Here is a 20,487-nt window from a genome sequence, read left to right on the forward strand (position 1 = left end):
TCTTCACACGATGGCCCCTATATATAGATACCACGAGCGAGGGTGGTCAGAAGTAGAGATCAAAAGTAGATAAAGGTGAAACGTTATACGGAAGTCCAGGAGGATGCTTCGCAGGTGGGTCGTGTACACACTTGTACATATCGGCAGTGTGCTACGCGCCGGCGAGCGATCGTCCAAAGGGGCACCACTGAGTCACATCATTATGCGCTGCATTCACGGAATTGCGGAGGTGGTCCCCGACTAGGAAGACTGTAGATCTCCCGTCCTTCCGGTTGATCCTGTTTGGCGTGAAATGGTGGTAAGTGGATGTTGTGTATGAGTAAGTATGAGGACTCGTGTATGAGGGCCAAAGGAGTGCAGTCGTTCATAGTTGATTGTAGGGGACTGCGGTCTTGCGAACGGAGCGTGCACAGATATTTTTGTGGTATTAAATTCGCAGATGCCACTGCCATAAGCCGGGCTACAACATGGTCGGAAGAAAAGGAGCGACTTGGATTCGAAGTGAACCTCACCGGCAAAGTCCGTGGACTTGAAATCGCTAATGTGTGGCGATGTGGTGTTGCTCACACTGAACGCATCCTTACTATTCCTTAGGTCCATCTATTTCTGTCGAAGTCCGCGGGATCTTCGATGCTATTCTCTTCAGGACTTAGAAATCCCCTCTCCCGCCTCCAACAGCTCTGGGAGGCTCGCGGATCCACGAAAAAAGGAATTATAGGAATGAACGCCGATTTCCGTACTCTAAAGAACTCTCCCAAGCCCGACTCAGTCCGACCCAATTACCGATCCCATCGCGTTTCATTCTCCCTTCGCCAAAGCCTCCTTCAACATCCCCTCTGCAACCTTCCAATCTCTCTCCGGCGCATCCCCCTCCCACTGCCACCCCCAACTCCTCTTCACCTCCTCTCCCCACTTCTCCACCCACCCCAAATCCGCCTTCGACACCTCAATCCCCTCAAACTCATACAATTCACCCAGCCTCCTCGCCGTGTTGACGATTCCATTCACGAACGGAAGTCTTATGCGTTCGTAGATTTTGAGTGCGGTGGGGAGGGTGGAGAGGGTTGTGAGTGGGTGGGTGAGGAGGCGGGCGAGGAGGTAGCCGTCCTGTGGGCATGGATGAATGTGTTAGTTAAGGGACAGTGGAAGAAGTGAGAGCGCAGAAGGTGACGGAATGTACCTCCATAGCCTGACCCGCACCCGTTCCTAGATGAGTCTCCATTGCATGGGCCTGTAGCCGCATCATGACATGATGGTCAACCGTAAGTTTCGAAGTCAAATAAATGAAGGATGTAAACGGTTGAAAACGCACCGCATCGCCCAATATCGCGACGTTGCCCTGCTCATTTACATACCGCGGCATATCTCCATGGATATGGATCGCCCATTTTGACACCGCGTCGACGGCCTACATACACGCACATACCGCACGCATAAGTATACTCTTTAGCAAAATCCATTAGAGCATAGCACGGGACAAAAAGAACCCACCTGAATCAACTCGCCGACCTCGTCCTCAAACCCGTCGAATGCGTCCTTGAACTCCTGCACATCCACATCCTTGACCCACGATTTATCGGGGTATGACTGTCGAGTGGAGAACGCGGAAGGGACGGTGACGAAGGCGACGATGTTGAGGACGGTGCCGCGCGAGATGGGGTAGACTACGAGGTGCTGTTTGGAATAGGTTGGTCAGGTTGCATTGGATGATTGGAAGGATGGAAGAATGGAGAGTAGTCGAACATAAGTTCAACATGTAAGGCCATATAGATCCACGAAAAATGTGCCCACTTTTTGTTTACCGCTGTACTATCCTCACACACCAAACATCAGTCCCTTCGCACATTTCAGCCTCAACAACGACACAGAGAAATAACGCACGCTAACAGGCATCCTCAGCTCCAGATAATTCCTCCCTCCCTTATTTCCCTCACTCTTCCGCAGACCCTCCAACCGCTCCTTCGTGATCAACGCCCGATACGCCACCGTCCCGCTCCACCTCGGTTCCACCCTCTGCTTCAACTTCACATCTTGGTCCGACAACCCACTCTCCAACGAAGCCCTCGAATAAAGATGCCCGAACATTCCTCGTCGGACGGAGCTTCGAATTCCATCCGCGCCGATCAGGATGTCCGTTTCTGCGGTGGTGCCATCGGTGAAGTGGAGCGTTATTGGGCCGTTGGTGTTTCCGAAGGAGGAGGAGGAGAGGGAGAGATAGGAGTAGGAGACGAGTTTTTTTGAGGTGTGGACTGTGCAGGAGGGGGAAGAAGAGAGGGCGAGTTCGAGAGGTTTGAGGAGAGCGGAGCGGTGGATTAGGAGCGGATGAACTGAAAGCATGGAGATGGCGTCAGAACATATAATTCGGAGAGGCGTATAGGAGAAGCGATGATGGAGAGTTCAGGGGAGATGGGTATAAGTTAAAGAAGAACCATACCCGGATGTTGAAGCGTATAAAAATCGTATCCACCGCCTGGTTCATCGCACTTCCGAAACTTAATCCCTACATAAATTCCCTTCGCGTCAGCGAACCCATCCACCTAACCTTGTACAACCAGTCCAAGATCCACATACCTAAGTCACCCTCACCGCCCTCGTCCCTAAACTCAGCCTTCAACGCGTCCATAATGCCCAAACCCTTAAGTATCGTCTGCGTTCTCAACCAAATAGCGATCCCGGCCCCGACCGTTGCCACTTCGGGTTGCGATTCATATAGATCAATCGAGAGAGGTGAGGTCGAGCTGTTAAACTTGGAAAGGGCAACAGCGAGAGTGAGGCCGCCGGGACCGCCGCCACTGGTTGGTGGGAGAACAATGAGGTTGTGGATGAGGCGTGGGAAGTGGCGAGGAGAACAAAACGGGAAGACAAGGAATTTAAAGACGAGACGACGTACCAGATCGCAACGCGAAACTTGGGTTGAGAAGACGAAGTGGAAGACGAGAAAGACATCGTTCTCGATATCCTATGCAGCTGTTCGTCAGTCGAGACCTGACAGTAAAGTGCCGTGTACTCGAGAGCTGGAAGTACGGGACTTGGACGATTTCGAGACCTTCACACGAGAGGTGTTATATATAGATACCACGAGCAGAGGGTGGCCGGAAGTAGAGATTCAGTGTAGATAAAGATGTACACGTTATGCGGAAGTTGTGTGGAAGAGTCGAGGAGATGCCTGCAGATGCTTCGCAGGGTGGGTCGTGTACACACAGGTACACACAGGTACATATCGGTCTAGTGTTAGGCGCCGCCCAGCCATTGTCCTGAAGGCACCCACCTCAATCACGGAGTTACATCATTGTGCGCTATATCAGGCTACATCCACGGGCTTGCGGGGGTGTTCTCCGACTAGTAAGTTAGGAGACTGTAAAGCGGTCTCGGAGAGTCAGTAAAGGCGAAGTAGTCAATGTGAGGATGAGACGGATGAGTTCGGAGGCCAGAAGAGAGACGATTGGCCAATAGACCTTCCGTGGGCCCCGCTGATCCTGCTTAACGTGAGATGGTGAGAAGTGGATATTGCGCCTGGGTATGAGGGCTTGTGCATGAGGGCCAAGAGAGTGCAGTCGTTAGTCATATTTGGCTGTAGGGGATTCCGGTCTTGCAGACGAAGTGTGTACAGGCACTTCGGTAATATTTTCGACATTATAAATACCACCGCCACGATAAACCTCTGGCGACGAAATGGTTGGAAGAAAAGGAGAACGATGCGGAGCGAATAAGTACACGACGAAGGCCCACCGGCAATGTCCGTGAACTTGGAATGGCTGGAAGGGCGATGTGGCGTCGTTCTGTCACACTCACCGCATCCTTAGATCTTCGGTCCATCTGTTTCTGTAGAGGCTCAGGGTATCACAGACACCAATTTATTTAAAGCTCAATAATGCCCATCCCCAGTTCTAACAGATCCGTGAGGCTTTCTGACTCACGAGGAAAGAATTTATAGGAAAGATCGCCAACTTCGATAAACTGAATAACTCGCCCGAATTGAACCCAGTCTGACTTAGTTACCAAGCCCACCCCATTTCATTCTCCCTTCCCCAAAGCCTCCCTCAACATCCCCTCTGCAACCTTCCAATCTCTCTCCGGCGCATCCCCCTCCCACTGCCAATCCCAACTCTTCTTCACCTCCTCTCCCCACTTCTCCACCCATCCTAAATCCGCCTTAGACACCTCCATGCCCTCAAACTCATACAATTCACCCAGTCTCTTCACCGTATTGACGATTCCATTCGCAAACGGAAGTCTTATGCGTTCGTAGATTTTGAGCGCGGTGGGGAGCGTGGAGAGGGTTGTGAGTGGATGAGTAAGGATGCGGGAGAGGAGGTAGGCGTCCTGCGGAGCAAAACGTTGCGTTGGCGAAAAAGTGAAACCAAAAAATGCTTAGGAACGTACCTCCATAGCCTGGCCCGCACCGGCTCCTAGATGAGTCTCCATCGCATGAGCCTACGTGCCACACCATGACGTGAAGATCAACCGTTGGCTTTGCATTAGACCAAACGAAGTCGCAAAAATGAGGGTAGTGTAGAAACGTACCGCATCGCCCAAGATTGCGATATTGCCCTGCTCATTAACATACCGCGGCATATTACCATGCATATGAATCGCCCATTTCGACACCTTGTCGATAGCCTATATGTGCACACGCCGCCTCCATAAATCATTTGCGCCGTATCATTATGGGGAAAAGAAGGAAATCACCTGAATCAACTCCCCGACCTCGTCCTCAAACCCATCGAACGCGTCCTTCAACTCCTGCACACTCACATCTTTGACCCATGAACTATCGTGGTATGGCTGTCGAGCGGCGAACGCGGAGGGGACGGTGACGAAGGCAACAATGTTGAGGAGGGTACCACGGGAGATGGGGTATACTATAAAATGCTGTTGCGACCCGTCATATTGTGCTTATGAGCGCAACATACGAGACGGTAAGAGGATTCAATGGATGTGCGTACCTTTTCTTTGCCGCTATACTATAATCACACGTTAATCCCTTTGCACAATTCTGACTGAAAGCGAAACAAGAAATAACGCACGCTAACAGGCTTTGTGAGCCACATACGCTTCCCCCCTCCCTCCTTTTCCGCACTTTTCCGTAGACCGTCCAGCCGCTCCTTCGAGATCAACGCCCGATACGCCACCGTCCCGCTCCACCTCGGTTCCGCGCCCCTTTTGAGCTTCACATCTTCCTCCGACAACCCACCCGCCAGCGAAGCCCTCCAATAAAGATGCTCGAACATTCCTCGTCGGACAGCGCTCCGAACTCCATCTGCACCGATCAGGATGTCCGTCTCTTCTGTGGTGCCGTCAGCGAAGTGCAACGTTATTGGGCCGTTCGTGTTTCCGTGGGAAGAGGATGAGAGGCAGAGATAGGAATACGAGATCAGTCTCTTCGATGTGTGGATTTTGCAGATGAGGGAAGAAGAGAGGGCGAGTTCGAGAGGTTTGAGAAGGGCAGAGCGGCGAATTAAGAAGGGGTTGACTGGGAGCGTGAAGATGGCGTTAGAACATATTGAACCAGAGAGGTACACAGGATGCGCAATGAAGGAAATTTAAAATGGAAGAGGGCAGGAAATGAGAGATGCAATACCATACCCGGATATTCAAGCGTATAAAAGTTGTACCCTCCGTCTGGTTCATCGCTCTTACGAAAAGTAAAACCTATATCCATACCCTTCACATCAGCGAACCTGTCCACCCGAGTCTTATTCGGACTAATCTCATATCCACACACCTGTGTCGCCCTCACAGCCCTCGCTCCCCAACTCGCCCTTTAACGCATCCATGATGCCTAACCCCCTCAGTATCGTCTGGGTTCTCGGCCAGACACTGATCCTGGCTCCGACAGTCGCCACTTCGGGTTGCGATTCATATAAATCGATTGAAAGAGGTGAGGCTGGATTGTTGAACTTGGACAGGGCAACAGCGAGAGTGAGACCGCCGGGACCGCCGCCACTGGTTGATGGAAGAACAATGAGGTTCGTTATGAGGCGTGGGAAGTGGCGAGATGGACAAAAAGGGAAGACAAAAGGAATCCAAAGACGAGACGACGTACCAAATTGCGATGCAAAACTTGGGTTGAGAACCCAAAGTGGGAGACGAGAAAGGCATTTAGGCGAGCTATATGAGTTTGAGGGATTGGAGGTGTCCAAGGCGGATTTAGGATGGGTGGAGAAGTGGGGAGAGGAGGTGAAGAGGGGTTGGGATTGGCAGTGGGAGGGGGATGCGCCGGAGAGAGATTGGAAGGTTGCAGAGGGGATGTTGAAGGAGGCTTTGGCGAAGGGAGAATGAAACGCGATGGGATCGGTAATTGGGTCGGACTGAGTCGGGCTTGGGAGAGTTCTTTAGAGTACGGAAATCGGCGTTCATTCCTATAATTCCTTTTTTCGTGGATCCGCGAGCCTCCCAGAGCTGTTGGAGGCGGGAGAGGGGATTTCTAAGTCCTGAAGAGAATAGCATCGAAGATCCCGCGGACTTCGACAGAAATAGATGGACCTAAGGAATAGTAAGGATGCGTTCAGTGTGAGCAACACCACATCGCCACACATTAGCGATTTCAAGTCCACGGACTTTGCCGGTGAGGTTCACTTCGAATCCAAGTCGCTCCTTTTCTTCCGACCATGTTGTAGCCCGGCTTATGGCAGTGGCATCTGCGAATTTAATACCACAAAAATATCTGTGCACGCTCCGTTCGCAAGACCGCAGTCCCCTACAATCAACTATGAACGACTGCACTCCTTTGGCCCTCATACACGAGTCCTCATACTTACTCATACACAACATCCACTTACCACCATTTCACGCCAAACAGGATCAACCGGAAGGACGGGAGATCTACAGTCTTCCTAGTCGGGGACCACCTCCGCAATTCCGTGAATGCAGCGCATAATGATGTGACTCAGTGGTGCCCCTTTGGACGATCGCTCGCCGGCGCGTAGCACACTGCCGATATGTACAAGTGTGTACACGACCCACCTGCGAAGCATCCTCCTGGACTTCCGTATAACGTTTCACCTTTATCTACTTTTGATCTCTACTTCTGACCACCCTCGCTCGTGGTATCTATATATAGGGGCCATCGTGTGAAGACTCGAAAGCATCCAAGTCGCGTACTTCCAACTCTCGACTCTCGAGTATACGGCATTTTACCTGCAGTTTTCTATCGACGAATATCTAGGACATCGACAGCGTCTCCTCGCCGTTTTGACGATTTCGTTCGCGAACGGAAGTCTGATGTGTTCGTAGATTTTGAGCGCGGTCGGGAGCGTGGAGATGGTCGTGAGTGGATGAGTAAGGATGCGGGAGAGGAGGTAAGCGTCCTGTGAGGATGAATAGATGCGTTAGTCGAAGGGATAGTGAAAGAAGTGAGAGCGAGAAAAGAGTTGGAACGGACCTCCATAGCCTGACCCGCACCCGCTCCTAGATGAGTCTCCATCGCATGAGCCTACGCGCCACAACACAACATGACAATCACCCGTGAGTTTTGCATGGAACCAGACGAAATCGTAAAAATTAGGGTATGGGGTAGAAACGTACCGCGTCGCCCAATATCGCGACGTTGCCCTGCTCATTAACATACCGCGGCATATCACCATGCATATGGATCGCCCATTTCGACACCTTGTCGATAGCCTACGAGCGCACATGCCACATCCATCAGGCATTTCCATCACATCATCATAGGTACAAGAATAACCCACCTGAATCAGTTCTCCAACCTCGTCCTCAAACCCATCGAACACGTCCTTCAACTCCTGCACACTCACATCTTTGACCCATGATTTATCAGGGTATGGCTGTCGAGCGGAGAATGCGGAAGGGACGGTGACGAAGGCGACAATGTTGAGGAGGGTACCGCGTGAGATGGGGTAGACTATGAAATGCTGTTTGTATCCGTCGATTTGTGCTCATGAGTACAACATACGAGGTAATAGAAGTATTCAATGGATGTATGCACTTTTTCTTTACCACTATACTATAATCAGACCCTAAACGTCAATCTCTTCGCACAATTCAGACCAAAAGCGAAACAAGAAATAACGCACGTTGACAGGGGTTGTGCGCCACATACGCTTTTCCCCTCCCTCATTCTCCGTACTCTTAAGCTGACAGTCAAACCGATCCTTCGTGATCAATGCCCGATATGCCACCGTCCCGCTCCACCTCGGTTCCACGGCCTTTTTCAGCTTCAAATTTTCCTCCGACAACCCACTCTCTAACGAAGCCCTCGAATAAATATGCCCGAACATGCCTCGTCGAACAGAGCTTCTGACTCCATCGGCGCCGATCAAGATGTCCGTTTCTGCCGTGGTGTCGTCCGCGAAGTGTAACGTTATGGGACCATTCGTGTTTCCGTGGGAAGAGGATGAGAGGGAGAGGTAAGAGTAAGAGACAAGTTTCTTTGATGTGTGGATTGTGCAAATGGGGGAAGAGGAGAGTGCGAGCTCGAGAGGTTTGAGAAGGGCAGAGCGGTGGACGAAGAGGGGGTTTACTGGGAGCGCAGAGACGACATCGGAACATATTTGAACAAGAGAGGTATAGAAGTGAGAAACGCAAGACCATACCTGGATGTTCAAAAGTATAAAAATGGTACCCCCCGTCTGGTTCATCGCTCTTACGAAACTTAAAACCTATAGCAATGTCCTTCACATCAGCGAACCCGTCCATCCGACTCTGGTTCAAACTAAACTGATATTCACACACCTGTGTCACCCTCGCCCCCGAACTCGCCCTTTAACGCATCCATAATGTCCAATCCCCTCAGTATCGTCTGCGTTCTTGGCCAGATGCTGATCCCAGCTCCGACTGTCGCCACTTCGGGTTGCGATTCATATAGATCTATCGAAAGAGGTGATGTTGGATTATTGAATTTGGAGAGCGCAACAGCGAGAGTGAGACCGCCGGGACCGCCGCCGCTGGTCGGCGGGGCAACGATGGGGTGATTTATGAGTCGTGCGAAGTGTGAATGAAACAAGGGAAGAAAAGAAGATGATTGGTACTTACCAGATAGCGACGCGAAGCTTGGGTTGAGACGCAGGATTTGAAGACGGGGGAGACATCGCTATCCTAGCTGTTCGTTAGGGAAATCTGCCAATGAAACACCGTATTCGGGAGTCCGGGACTTTGATGCTTTCGCTTGCACGTCGGTCGTTATATACACAGCACGAGCAGGTGGGGCACAAGAAGACATCGGGAGTACATAAAAGTGCACACAACATCCACGTTAAGAAAGTCGTGGCGATGGCTGGAAATGCTCCGCAGGGTGGGAGTGGTGGGTCGTGTACATGTACATATGAACAGTGGGTTACCCGTCGACGAGCGATCGTCCACATCGGGTACCCACCTCATTCAAGGCGTTACATAATTGTGTGCTATCTTCACAGATTTGCGTGGGTGGTCCTGAACTCCGAGACTTACTGAAAATTCCGGAGAGTTACAAGACGCAGGGTAGTCAATGTCAGGATGGGTCATGGGAAAGAGTATTCGGAGGCCGCGAGAAGAACATCATGCGTGCCGTGAGATGGTGAGTGGATGTGGTGTATGAGTTTTTGGTTAGTGCATGTTGTACGTCCCAGCACTTAGACGACGCTTACATAACGTGGGAACTCCCATTTGGCGGGAGACTCGCGCAAAATTGGCGGGGGCGATGGGCCCCTTGGGACACCGGACGTCGCCTAAGGTCTGGGAGGTACAGTCAGGGTCAAGGAGTACAAACGGTGACAGTTGCAGTCGACACAAACGGTGACAGTTGCAGTCGACTGTAAGGGATACCAGTCTCGCAAACGAAGCGCAGATATTTGAGTATTAGTTTCGACATTGTAGAGCTGCCACAGTACACAAGTTGGGGCTACAAGATGGTTGGAAGTAAAGGAGAGACGACTTGTTTCCTTTTTTTGCGCAGAACACGAAGGCTCACCGGCAATGTCCGTGAAGTTGAAATTTCTGATGGTGTGGCGATGTGGCGTCTTTCCATCAGGTCGTACCCCTCGCTATGGCTGAGTGGTATTAACTCGACATATTCTGAGTATATCTATGACTATGTATCAGACAGTTTGTCCAATTTCAAGCTTCAAACGAGGCATCGATAGGATCAACATCGAGCACTATCGAGACCGGAGAGCAAATCATTTGGAATAGTAGCTGGGTCTAGAGGAAGTACCAAGGAAGTACCGGCTGGTTTGAGGGCACCGATGCTGTGTGCAGAGTATTGCATACACGAGATAGACCATATTGGTATGCGAGTTGGTTCCTCTTATTTTTTCCCCTCTCGCTTGGTCCGAACTCAAAGGTGCGCTGGTATCTGCTGGTATGCAGAGATTCCGACTCGTTGCGTCGTCCGATGGCAGTAACACTCAGCGTCGTGACCAGGTATGTCATTATGCTACTCTGAAGCTTTTCATTCGGACCATTCATTGAACCTAGGGTATACCTTCGTGAGTAGATCGTCGCCCCTGATACAGAGCAAGAGCATCGACTCCTTGTTGTGAGCACTATGACATGCGCCCGTTACTTGCTGCCATTCCATCATACTGACGCATGACATTGTGTATGTTCTTTCAGGCTGAGTCTAATTAGGCGAGAATGATTGTCATCGCTCTGGACTCGCTCGCACCCTACTTACATCAAGTCTGACATATAAGACAAGTTTGAATCACCTTAGTCATACCTTTTTTTAACGCTTTCGGCTGAGAGCCAATCTCACAGCTATTGAGATGTCTGTTTGCTATGCTCTACGCCCGGGCGATCTCGCACGGGCTCACGACAGAGGAGCAGGCATTGTACCTAAATAACCTCGGCATCACTCTTCTGTATCGATACGATCGATTTGGCGGCTCTGCGACCTGGACCAGTCCCTCGCTGTTCACCAGCAGGCAATTGATCTTATCCACGAAGGTCATGCTGATAGGCCAGAGTATCTAACAAATTTTGGAAACGGCCTTCATGCTTAGAGCGGTCTGGCAATGTTGCTGATCTGGACCAGAGCGTTACAGCTCAGAGGCAGACAGTCAGTTTTACTCCGCACGGGCATTCGGCCATGCGTATATGTCTTCAGGATCTCGGTTATGCGTAGTACATGCTTCGCTTTCAAAGAATGGAACATATATATAGATGACGTGGAACAGTGCCTTATAATGCAACAACGAGCCATAGAACCTTCCTTCAAGGCGACCCTCACCGACCGTAGTTTTATAGCGTCCTTGGGACTGCGTATCAAAACCTATATGAGCTGCTGGGGCTGCTCAGTGATATCGAGCAAGCCTTCCAAGCTCAGAAGAAGGCAATTGACTTCTCTCCTGTCGAGGGTTCTGGCAGGGCGGTTCACCTCGGCAACATCTCGCTGCTGGGATGCTCATCGGGGGCTACCAGACAGTTTTCGCAACAATGTGGTCTATCGGTGACGAAAACGCACCTTTAATCGCGGATATCGTATATCAATATCTGTTGGAAGAGAGAAAGCGACCGAGTTCCGAGATAGAGGCGCTTAGCTCAGCTGCGTATACACTTCATCATGCAGTTAGATGTCTTCGCGCGAAGGTGGGGGAGTCTGCGTTTGTGAAGTGGGTTCCATTGGTCCACATAGGTGTATGAAGATCTTGGCAGTAGTTGTAAAGTAGTTATATTCTTGCATGGATGAGTCTGGAAAAATGCAAGATTTTTGGTCTTCGTAAACGTCTGGTGTGACTGTGCTATAGTAGGGTCGAGAGCACGGATGGGAATGGGGAGAGTTGATGAGGATACTTATAGCACATACCGAAGTATCAGAGTAATACAGGTATGTGCTGTGTCTGTGTAAATAGAATCAGAATGGGAGTTTCGTGACCTACCTGGAATGATTCAAACTTGAGGTGTTGAAAGCTGTTGAAAGACGATGAGAGAAACAGTGCGAAGTTAGAAAAGTCGGAAAAAGTTGTCACGGCAATACCCGGCTTGGAATTTCGGGAAGCGTGGCGTGGTGGCACTCTTCGCCTTCAGCCTAACAGACGACGGCCACATCTAGTAGCGCCTCTGATTGTGAAACTGAAACTCCGAATTATACCTATCTACAGCTACCTATATACCTAGTGATCCTTGTGGGACCGTATCTACTTATAACTGCCAAAAACTCAGGCCCTAGGTCGGCATCTCGCTGGACGCAGCCGGGGATTGTGCTCGAAACATCCAATATGGCTATCTGCATACCACGGAGTTTTGCTCACAACTTACAGTGCACCTGATACCACGCCGCTAGCATCTGACAAGGTCTGGTTCGAGTCATAAAGCCAAACCTCTCACAGGCACTTTGCATTACTGACTATTGGACCAACTTCTCGAATCACAGCGACCAAGGCACATCGTAGTCTACCAACCATGACTGATGCGAGTCGTACTGGTAGAGACGAGGCTAATGAAACCATGCCAAAGCTGAGGATCGCTATCTGGTGCGTCAACCTACTGTGCTTACCTGTCCTAGTCTGGCTGACATCGATATGCTCATCCTCTCAACACATTTGCTGGATCATTCCCACGTTCTGATCTAACAACTCACTTTAACCTCACTCCACCTCACAGCGGTGGTGGCCCCGGTGGCCTCACTCTCGCTGCTACCCTTGCTCGACACAACTCCTCCCTTGGTTCCCACGAATCTGCCGAAGCAGTCGCTATCGACATTTACGAGGCTCAGCCCGAACTAGCCACCGTCGGCGCGGGGGTCAGTATATATCCGAGAACGCAGACCATACTCAGACATTTGAGTTTGCTGGAGGACGAATTGAACAAAGGTGATGAGACGAAGGTGGAAAGAGGTACGTCTTTCTGCCTTATTGCTGATTGGACCAGAGTGCTTCGAAACTTACAAGAGATTGACACACCTGGTTTCACAGCATCATTCACGTATAGAAAGAGTGACCAGTCCGGAGGATTTAACTTTTATTCGCATTCGAGCATGCCCGGTACGTCGCTGCCATACTCGTGCGAGGTAACATCCCCCACGAGAACCGAAACTCCGCTGACCATGTTTTCTATACGAACTTAGAGAGTGGCCCTCCCATCCTGATACATCGTTCCAACCTCCTCAAAGCCCTGCAATCTGCCCTACCATCCTCCAATACACAGTTATGCGCCATCCATCCATCGCATCGTCTTGTCTCCTACACACGCACTTCTACTCCGCCGTCTCCTCAGGGCGCACCCTTGCAAGCACATGAGCAATCAGACCCACCATCACGAGGTTTGGAACTCGAATCAGGACCCATAACGCTCCACTTCGCCAACGACAAGACCGCAACGGCCGATGTACTCATTGGAGCAGACGGGATCCGGTCGACTGTGCGTAAAGTCATGTTCCAGCATATCATCTAGGACCAGGAACCGGTTGAGTTGGACGCATCGATTGAAGGCAACGGTGATATTGATCGTGATCAGAGGAAACGAGCCATGGCAGAAGACGATGTGCGAGAATGTGCGGAAGCGAGATGGAGCGGGACGGTTGCGTACCGGAGCCTAGTGAGGAAGGAGCGGTTGGCTGAGGCGTGGAGGGAGAGAGGGAAAGAGAGTGAACATAGGCTGATGAAGTACCCAATCATTGTGAGTCGGACAAAATATAACGATAATGTTTCTAAATAACACTGCGAATCCGACGTATGCAGTGCTGTCATAAAGGGAAGGTAAGCCCACTCCTTCTACCTGCTCTGCTACGCCATATTACTCACTACCCGCGTATGTGTACTAAAGCACATAGTCTCATATCCGATCCCATCAACTCCCTATGTCAACCTTATTGCCTTCGTCACCATTCCGCACGGTTATGGGACGGTGTACCCTGACAAGTCTTGGGTCCAGGAGGTAAGCCCGGAAGAGTTGAAGGAGGCATGCGTAGGTATGGAAGAGGAGGTTGAGGCTTTACTTGATGTAAGTCACTATTTGATCCGGGTTTTGGAATCCCAGATCGCTCCACTGACGAACGGCCTGCTTTATCGTTGGCGACGGTGGGGGCGTTCGGCCTATTTTCTGTGGTCTGACGGTGGCAATCGTACTTGGCCGATCACGGTGCTAATCGCGACTGGACTTGGGATCGGGAGAACAGTGTGGAGAGACTACGAACAAGTGGGCTATCCATATGCATGGTAAGATGCCCAGATACGCCCGGGAGAACGTTGCTATCTTAGGAGATGCGGTATGTCTCATTCCCTCTTGTTTTCTACGTCACTCCCTACTTTCCAGTTCGAATTTAACAACAATATCCCGAGTATTTTTCGGTGTTTCGAGTACTCCGTTAGTGACTGACTAGATTGCGCTGTGACACAGGCCCACGCAATGGAGACGCACCTCGGAACGGGCGCAGGACAAGCAATGGAGGTAAGTTTTTCTTCTGTATGACTTCTCTATTCAATCCCCATTTCCATCAGATTTCCCCGACTCCTCATACATATCATCCGGCATCTTCAGGCAGAATTCTGTCGCTCCTCGCCGCGCTATTTACTGACACATGCATCTGATCTGGCGAACACAGGACGGCTACCTCCTCGGCCGACTCCTCACCCACCCTCTAACAACACGGAAGACGATCGATAAAGGTCTTCACATCTATGAATCCATCCGGATGCCATTCTCCAATAAGGTCGTGAACATCGCGCATGAGCTGGGAAAGTTGTACGAGTTTGGCGGGGTTGATGTGGATGACGAAGGTGAAGTGTATCGAGATGGAGGTGGAGGTGGAGGTGCATCCCACTATTAACTCGACGTTGAAAGTCAAACATACTAACTTCAGATTAGGCAATACAATCCCCGGTAAGGATATGCTACCGGTCTGGGTGAATGTATGGGGTGCGCGTGTCAACGAGGCTTGGAAGTGGCAATGGAAGGCAGGTGCAACAGAGAGGGACTTTGAGCAGGCGGTCAATATGCTCAAGGGCATCCTTCTAGGAGCGTGATATTGAGACCTCCGCTGTTAGGAAGCATAATACGTGATGTGCGTGTCTTCACTCCATTCTGATTTTGCTTCTTTGTTTTCTGCTCTTCGTCTTTCGTTAATATACGGTACAGCGGAACTTCCCGTTCGAGTGTGCCTTCAGACTTAGCAAGAGGTCCACGCATGGCTATTGCGCTGCCTCCCACCCACAATATTCCCTCCTTCCATGTCTTTGCTCATCTCTACATCCTCCTCTGCTTGGTCTCCACTTTTATCCTATTCGTTCCTGCCCGTGCTCCTTTCATGAAACGGTAAAGAGCCTCTTGTTTCATAGATCGCACGAAGTGTGCTAGTCAATTTCATTGGCTCAAGGGTCGTTGTACTTCTTCTAAGCACCTTGGCATCTGTCATATTGCTCTCACTGACTGGTACGCTCTATTTATGGGCCCTACATCAGCTGAGAGGCCCTGAGGGAACAGCAAAAATTCAATCTCACACGGATTTCACCATTGGAGCACATAATGCGTGGTATAATATCATATTGCTCTCTGCAGTACAGTACGTGACATGCCGTCTATTTGGTCCATCGTATCAGTATCAAGAAGATTCGGAGATGGAGAGTCGGGCTCCCCATCTTCAGCCACCGAGAAGGAAGGATGACTCTAATGTATCTCAATTATCTACTCCACATGTCGCAGAAAGTTACTGCATAGACGATCTATCTTCTATCGGGGTTTCTTGATCATTAACTGTACGGGGTTTCGCTAATAGCGTTTTGTACAACATTCCATTTGCTGACCACTGCCCTCTTCGACTCGTTTCAAGGGATGTTTTTCTCTAGGCAGTTTGCTCAAGGCCTGAGTCCTGTAATTCAGAGTGAGCATAGACCAGATACCTGTGACTGTTTATAACCCGTATACACATACGCTGATTTTTACCCCATTGAATTTGGATTTGGGCTAAGCGCCACAACAAAAATAAAACCTCCTATGAGCACAGCCCTTTTAACACTTCCCAGGCTTGCGCGGAGGAAGTACCTTCGTCCCACTTAGGTGCAAGATTCCCCGGGATCTGTTTTGTCCGTGCATCAGGTTCTCGATGCAAGCTGGATGCCCTGGACTGCAGATGCAAAGTGGATATTGTGAGTGCTCCCCCTTGATCGCGATGTACCGTCTCTCTAACATAAGATATCCTTCCGCTCCCTTTCTATACCAATTCGGGTCTAACATGTTCCGATGAACACTGTCCCCATGAATTGAACAGGGATATGACGGGCCGCACAAAGATTCGACTATCGTGTATGTAGTCGTGAGCTACAAGACCGTCACGCGTCCATTTTTGTGTCTTATTCCATGTGCTACTAACGTCTCAGTACTCCAATTCACCGATCTCGCGGCTCATCGACCCACTTACCAAGGGTACGTTACCTGAATCCTTGGTAGACCTGGTGCGTTTTCATTGGAATATTTTGGACACCATCACTGTGTCAGAAACACACGATGATTCGATCTGAAGGCGGGATGGAAGACGAACAGATACTACTGTGACAGTAGGTTCTAGCGGTGATGTCTAAGCAGCGGCGACATGTAGGGAAGCCGATGGTTCTTACGATTTCACTTCTGGTTTGTTTGTGGAGACTTCCTTGTACACAACGCCTTCGTGCTAGCATGAGGTGAGTGATGATCACAATGAGATGATCACGATAGTGTGAGAAGCTGGTGAGGGCACACCATTCGTACCGCATTTGTTAGTTCTCGCTGCGTATTCAATCACGACCACGTCTATACATTCGCCGCATCTTTCCATTACAGTAGCGTCTGGTGCACGAGTCCCTTCTCGATCTGTCTGCGTGCGCCTATCCATATAGAATCATTCCATCTTTCCACCAGTGATGTTCCATCGTCGCGTACTTGTGATATTTCTGTGTATGTTCTTTTGCTCCCACATACTGAGTGGGCATCTAAAAGGGTACATGGAAACAAATACAGGTTTTGGAAGTCTAGGACGCCGCGTCCTAGACTGATATTTTTACCAGATGCTGTTTCCGAAGTTTGGAAGGCCATTAGATCATGGCGCCGTCGCCTCGAGGCGATTCAAGGAAATCGCCGAGTCATTGGAAGTGGAGGGCATGGACCTTTGTGGACTCAGACCAAAGTCGTACAAGCCTGGCCCGGAGCGGGTTGTGTACTTCCATTTAAGACATGTTTGCACAGTACAGATCAAGCCGAGCGTGAGTACTTGCTGTGGTGTGCATGCAACAGAACGCTCAGCGCTTGCCCGTTGCCCTTCCTTCTAACCCCCACCTCGTCTGCTGATACCCACCACCAACCTGCCACTGCCCTCGATGCCTGCGCCTTGGAACCCGCGTGGAAAGGTACGACTTCTCATGCAGCTCGCGTTACGCTCGTGGTCACTCACCGAGGTTACTGTGCTGGTTCGGCAGCACTGCTACATCGACGACGGCAGCTCTCCTATAGCGCTGGGTTTGGCTACAACACTTGCCTCACAAGGAGCTCACGTCTCAATCCTTGTGCCCAGTGAGAACGAAGCTCTCACAACTGCACAAGCTATCGAGGTGTGCAGTTCTCTTTGAGTTCAATTACTGTATTGAGGGGTCAGCTTCCTTTCTTCCCTAGGAACGTCGCCAATCTCCCGAGCAAATATTTGAAGTTCATGCTCACCTGATTCGCTCGTCGGATGAAGCAAATGCAGCATTGGAAAGAGTCATGTCTAAACACCGCGGACTGACTCCGGACGCCATATTCTGTTGTCCTGGCCAAATCGAGGCCAAAAGCTTCTTAGAGCTCACGAGCGACGACATGGCTGAAGCTATGCGAATTCTGTATGAAGCCCATGTATGGACCGTAAGAGTACGTACTCCAGCTATCTGACTTCTGCGTACTAAACGCCGCCGGCTATTCAATTCGTCAGAGTGCCACACGACTGAGCATTGAGCAAGGACGCTCACAGAAGGTCGTCATCGTATCGTCGAGTCTTGGCTTTAGGAGACCTCCGGGATATATACCTCATGCCCCTGCTGAATACGCCCTACTTTCTCTTCCCACTACTCTTCGGCAAGAAGCCGCCGGTATGGGCATCGACGTGCATGAAATCGTCCCTTCCGAGTCCGTGCCGGTAGCTGGTCCACCTTCTACTCTAAGTCCCGCGGACGCTTCTAGGTTCTCCGGACAAGGCGCAAAAACGTTATTGGATGGTATGTTACACATGTCAATGAAATGTATCGCAATCTCAACGTTCCTTGTCCAGGAATTCAACGCGGAGATCAGACGGTGGTTGTGAGTATCAACCAATTCTATTCGTCTCCCGGAGCAGGTCGAGGTATATTTGGCTTTGCATCTTCACTTCGGCAGACGTTTTTCTAGTCGCTGTCGTTCTGCTCAGATTGTCTTCCGTAGGAAATTGTCAGTGTAGCCTACGCTCCCGTTTACTTTGTGTCGTTGAACTTGCCACGTCGTGTCAGTTTGTGAGGTTCTATTTCTGGCCAAGGTCAATCTGTGCGGAGAGTCGCTGGTGCTCATAATGTACTACAGCAATCGTTGTGTGTTCACGTCTATGTACTCAAGGTGTTTACAACACGACTAAAACCAGATAACAATAAGTACTCCAATGTCCAGGTTTCCAGTATAAGCAGGAGATGGACTCGGAACGGATGCGTGTGTTCGAGTTCGAAGACTGTGAGCACCAGGTCGAAGAGGCGTAGAAGGCTAGACGGCTAGAAGAGTCAAGGATGGTTAAATGATACTTACGTTCAAGGTGCAGAATAACGAGAAGTAGATGAGGGATTGGGAATCGCCGGAGCAATTATCACTGTTGTTTCATGTATTTTGCGAGAAGAAAATTTTTCTTCTCGCAAGATACATGCCACCTGAGGTACTGATCCGACTCCAGTGTTTGCGTACACGAATGCACAGCGAGGATTACTGTCTCATCATCCACGGGTAGCATCAAATAGTGCACCCACCATCCATGGACCAGGGTAAGTGCTAGGCTGAACTTGAGAGGCTGAAGGAGGCTGAAGCGCTCAGGCTGCCGAAGTGAGCTCGGCAATGGACACTCGTCACGTGGGCCGTAGACAACGTTTTCGCTGCCTGTAACACCACTATCGTCTTGCTATTCATCTGGCCTTCCTCGCTTCGTTGTATGCTCGTCCTAATTGTGACCGTGGTCACTCTCGGAATCATGGTCTCCCTGCTACATATGATTGGAGGAAGAGGAAAATGGGATCCCCGAGGCAAAGTAGGCTCAGCTTTCATGGCGCCCGTCCTTGCCCACATTTTAGAGCTGACGACTATGACAGCATTGCTATGTGACCGGAGGTTCGTCTGGGCTGGGTCTTGCTCTGGCACTCCTTCTCGCTCGAAAGGGCGCAAATGTATCCATCGTCGCGCGCAATAAGAAGAGTTTAAAGGAGGCGCTAGCTCAGTTAGAGGTGCGTCGTGTCACCGTAACAGCCTCTCTTTTACTGAATGTTTCTTGCTCTTTCTCCACTCCTTCTCAAAGGCTGCTCGTGTTAACAAAAGTCAAATCTTCAACTCTTACTCCTTCGCACTGGATGCTTTCTCTACGACCGAAGACGCTTTCAATGCTGCATGTGAGCCATACGGTGGACGCTCACCGGACGCAGTTTTCCTTTGCGCTGGGAAGGCGACACCAGGATTTTATATCGAGCAAGATGAGGAGTCCATAAGACGCGGGATGGACAGTACCTTCTGGGTAGCATCGTGGAGTGCTTTTGTGAGTTTGTTCCACGCAATGTTTCCCTACCCTACGCCGCCATACCGATCTCGCTCCAAGGTAGCATCACGGCATATGGTTCGCCACCGCCAGGTTGGCAAGATCGTATTTGTTTCGTCTGTGCTTGGTTACATGTCCATGCTTGGATATTCAACGTACGCCCCCGGAAAACATGCTATCCGAGGTGCGTGCTCCGTTTATTGCGTATCTGGAGATCTGTTCATCACTCACTTGAGCCGAATGTCTAGGTCTTGCTGAGGGTCTCAGGCAGGAGCTGCTTCTTTATTCAATAGATGTTCACCTATACTTCCCTGCGACTATATTCAGCCCTGGCTATGTAGAGGAGAACAAAACGAAGCCTAAGCTCCTTCTTGAGCTCGAAGCGACCGATGACGGTCTCTCACCGGAAAAATGCGCCGAGGGCTTGTTCAAGGGTACGCATTTATTCAGTCGCTCCTTGGTTATATTGGGCACTAAATGGCACCGGCCTTTGTCCAGGTCTTCAGCGAGGCGACTTTCATATAACGGATACCTTTATTTGTGATGCGTTCCGCACTAATACTCGTGGCTCGACTCCTCATGGCAGTCAGGGGCTTAGAGATGCTTGTATCAAACTTATTGGTTTGGTAAATATATACTCTGCTGGTGTGGTCATCTTTACTGACGCCGTATTGCTCATAGATCGCGCTTCCGTTGTGGCGGCGAGGGGTCGATAAGTCTGTCATCGCTCATAGACAGGAGCATTCAGACTATTTGTCTGCTAAACAGTTTTTCGTCTCGGGGGACCGAGTCGAGTGACATTGAGTGATACCGTTCAAGCTCATATGTTTATATCTTATCACACATAAATGTTT

The 20,487-nt window shown here is 50.3% G+C and overlaps 6 protein-coding genes across 6 annotated transcripts; 3 read left to right on the plus strand and 3 right to left on the minus strand.

Moving 5' to 3' along the window:
- Positions 1-798: 798 nt before the first annotated feature.
- Positions 799-2,946, minus strand: STEHIDRAFT_153254 (FAD/NAD-P-binding domain-containing protein; the record flags this gene model as incomplete). Its single annotated transcript, XM_007300239.1, has 8 exons — positions 799-1,107; positions 1,181-1,231; positions 1,313-1,408; positions 1,492-1,674; positions 1,882-2,327; positions 2,435-2,500; positions 2,572-2,792; positions 2,891-2,946. 8 exons carry the CDS (start codon positions 2,944-2,946, stop codon positions 799-801), a joined length of 1,428 nt encoding a protein of 475 aa, XP_007300301.1.
- A 1,877-nt stretch (positions 2,947-4,823) lies between these two features.
- STEHIDRAFT_118643 (uncharacterized protein) lies at positions 4,824-6,063 on the minus strand (the record flags this gene model as incomplete). The annotated part of the gene is made up of 4 exons (XM_007300240.1): positions 4,824-5,473; positions 5,587-5,652; positions 5,726-5,946; positions 6,047-6,063. Coding segments are annotated over 4 exons (807 nt in total), but the record flags the coding sequence as incomplete, so codon positions are not given.
- Positions 6,064-6,836: 773 nt separating this feature from the next.
- STEHIDRAFT_137245 (FAD/NAD-P-binding domain-containing protein) lies at positions 6,837-9,245 on the minus strand (the record flags this gene model as incomplete). Its single annotated transcript, XM_007300241.1, has 10 exons — positions 8,995-9,245; positions 8,695-8,906; positions 8,556-8,621; positions 8,037-8,482; positions 7,916-7,966; positions 7,692-7,874; positions 7,528-7,623; positions 7,385-7,435; positions 7,141-7,310; positions 6,837-6,933 (listed from the first exon to the last, which is right to left on the minus strand). The coding sequence occupies exons 1-10, from the start codon at positions 9,048-9,050 to the stop codon at positions 6,837-6,839; spliced, it is 1,428 nt and encodes a 475-aa protein (XP_007300303.1). The 5' UTR covers positions 9,051-9,245.
- A 2,128-nt stretch (positions 9,246-11,373) lies between these two features.
- Positions 11,374-11,580, plus strand: STEHIDRAFT_49370 (uncharacterized protein; the record flags this gene model as incomplete). Its single annotated transcript, XM_007299283.1, has 1 exon — positions 11,374-11,580. The coding sequence occupies one exon, from the start codon at positions 11,374-11,376 to the stop codon at positions 11,578-11,580; it is 207 nt and encodes a 68-aa protein (XP_007299345.1).
- A 961-nt stretch (positions 11,581-12,541) lies between these two features.
- Positions 12,542-14,704, plus strand: STEHIDRAFT_49905 (FAD/NAD-P-binding domain-containing protein; the record flags this gene model as incomplete). The annotated part of the gene is made up of 9 exons (XM_007299320.1): positions 12,542-12,749; positions 12,828-12,924; positions 13,008-13,108; positions 13,199-13,310; positions 13,395-13,581; positions 13,702-13,878; positions 14,054-14,143; positions 14,275-14,340; positions 14,480-14,704. Coding segments are annotated over 9 exons (1,263 nt in total), but the record flags the coding sequence as incomplete, so codon positions are not given.
- Positions 14,705-19,096: 4,392 nt separating this feature from the next.
- STEHIDRAFT_49247 (oxidoreductase) lies at positions 19,097-20,431 on the plus strand (the record flags this gene model as incomplete). Its single annotated transcript, XM_007299270.1, has 7 exons — positions 19,097-19,135; positions 19,197-19,328; positions 19,400-19,633; positions 19,694-19,817; positions 19,882-20,067; positions 20,132-20,259; positions 20,315-20,431. 7 exons carry the CDS (start codon positions 19,097-19,099, stop codon positions 20,429-20,431), a joined length of 960 nt encoding a protein of 319 aa, XP_007299332.1.
- Positions 20,432-20,487: the final 56 nt, after the last annotated feature.

This window comes from Stereum hirsutum (genome assembly GCF_000264905.1).
Source record: "Stereum hirsutum FP-91666 SS1 unplaced genomic scaffold STEHIscaffold_2, whole genome shotgun sequence".
Lineage (NCBI taxonomy): Eukaryota > Fungi > Basidiomycota > Agaricomycetes > Russulales > Stereaceae > Stereum > Stereum hirsutum.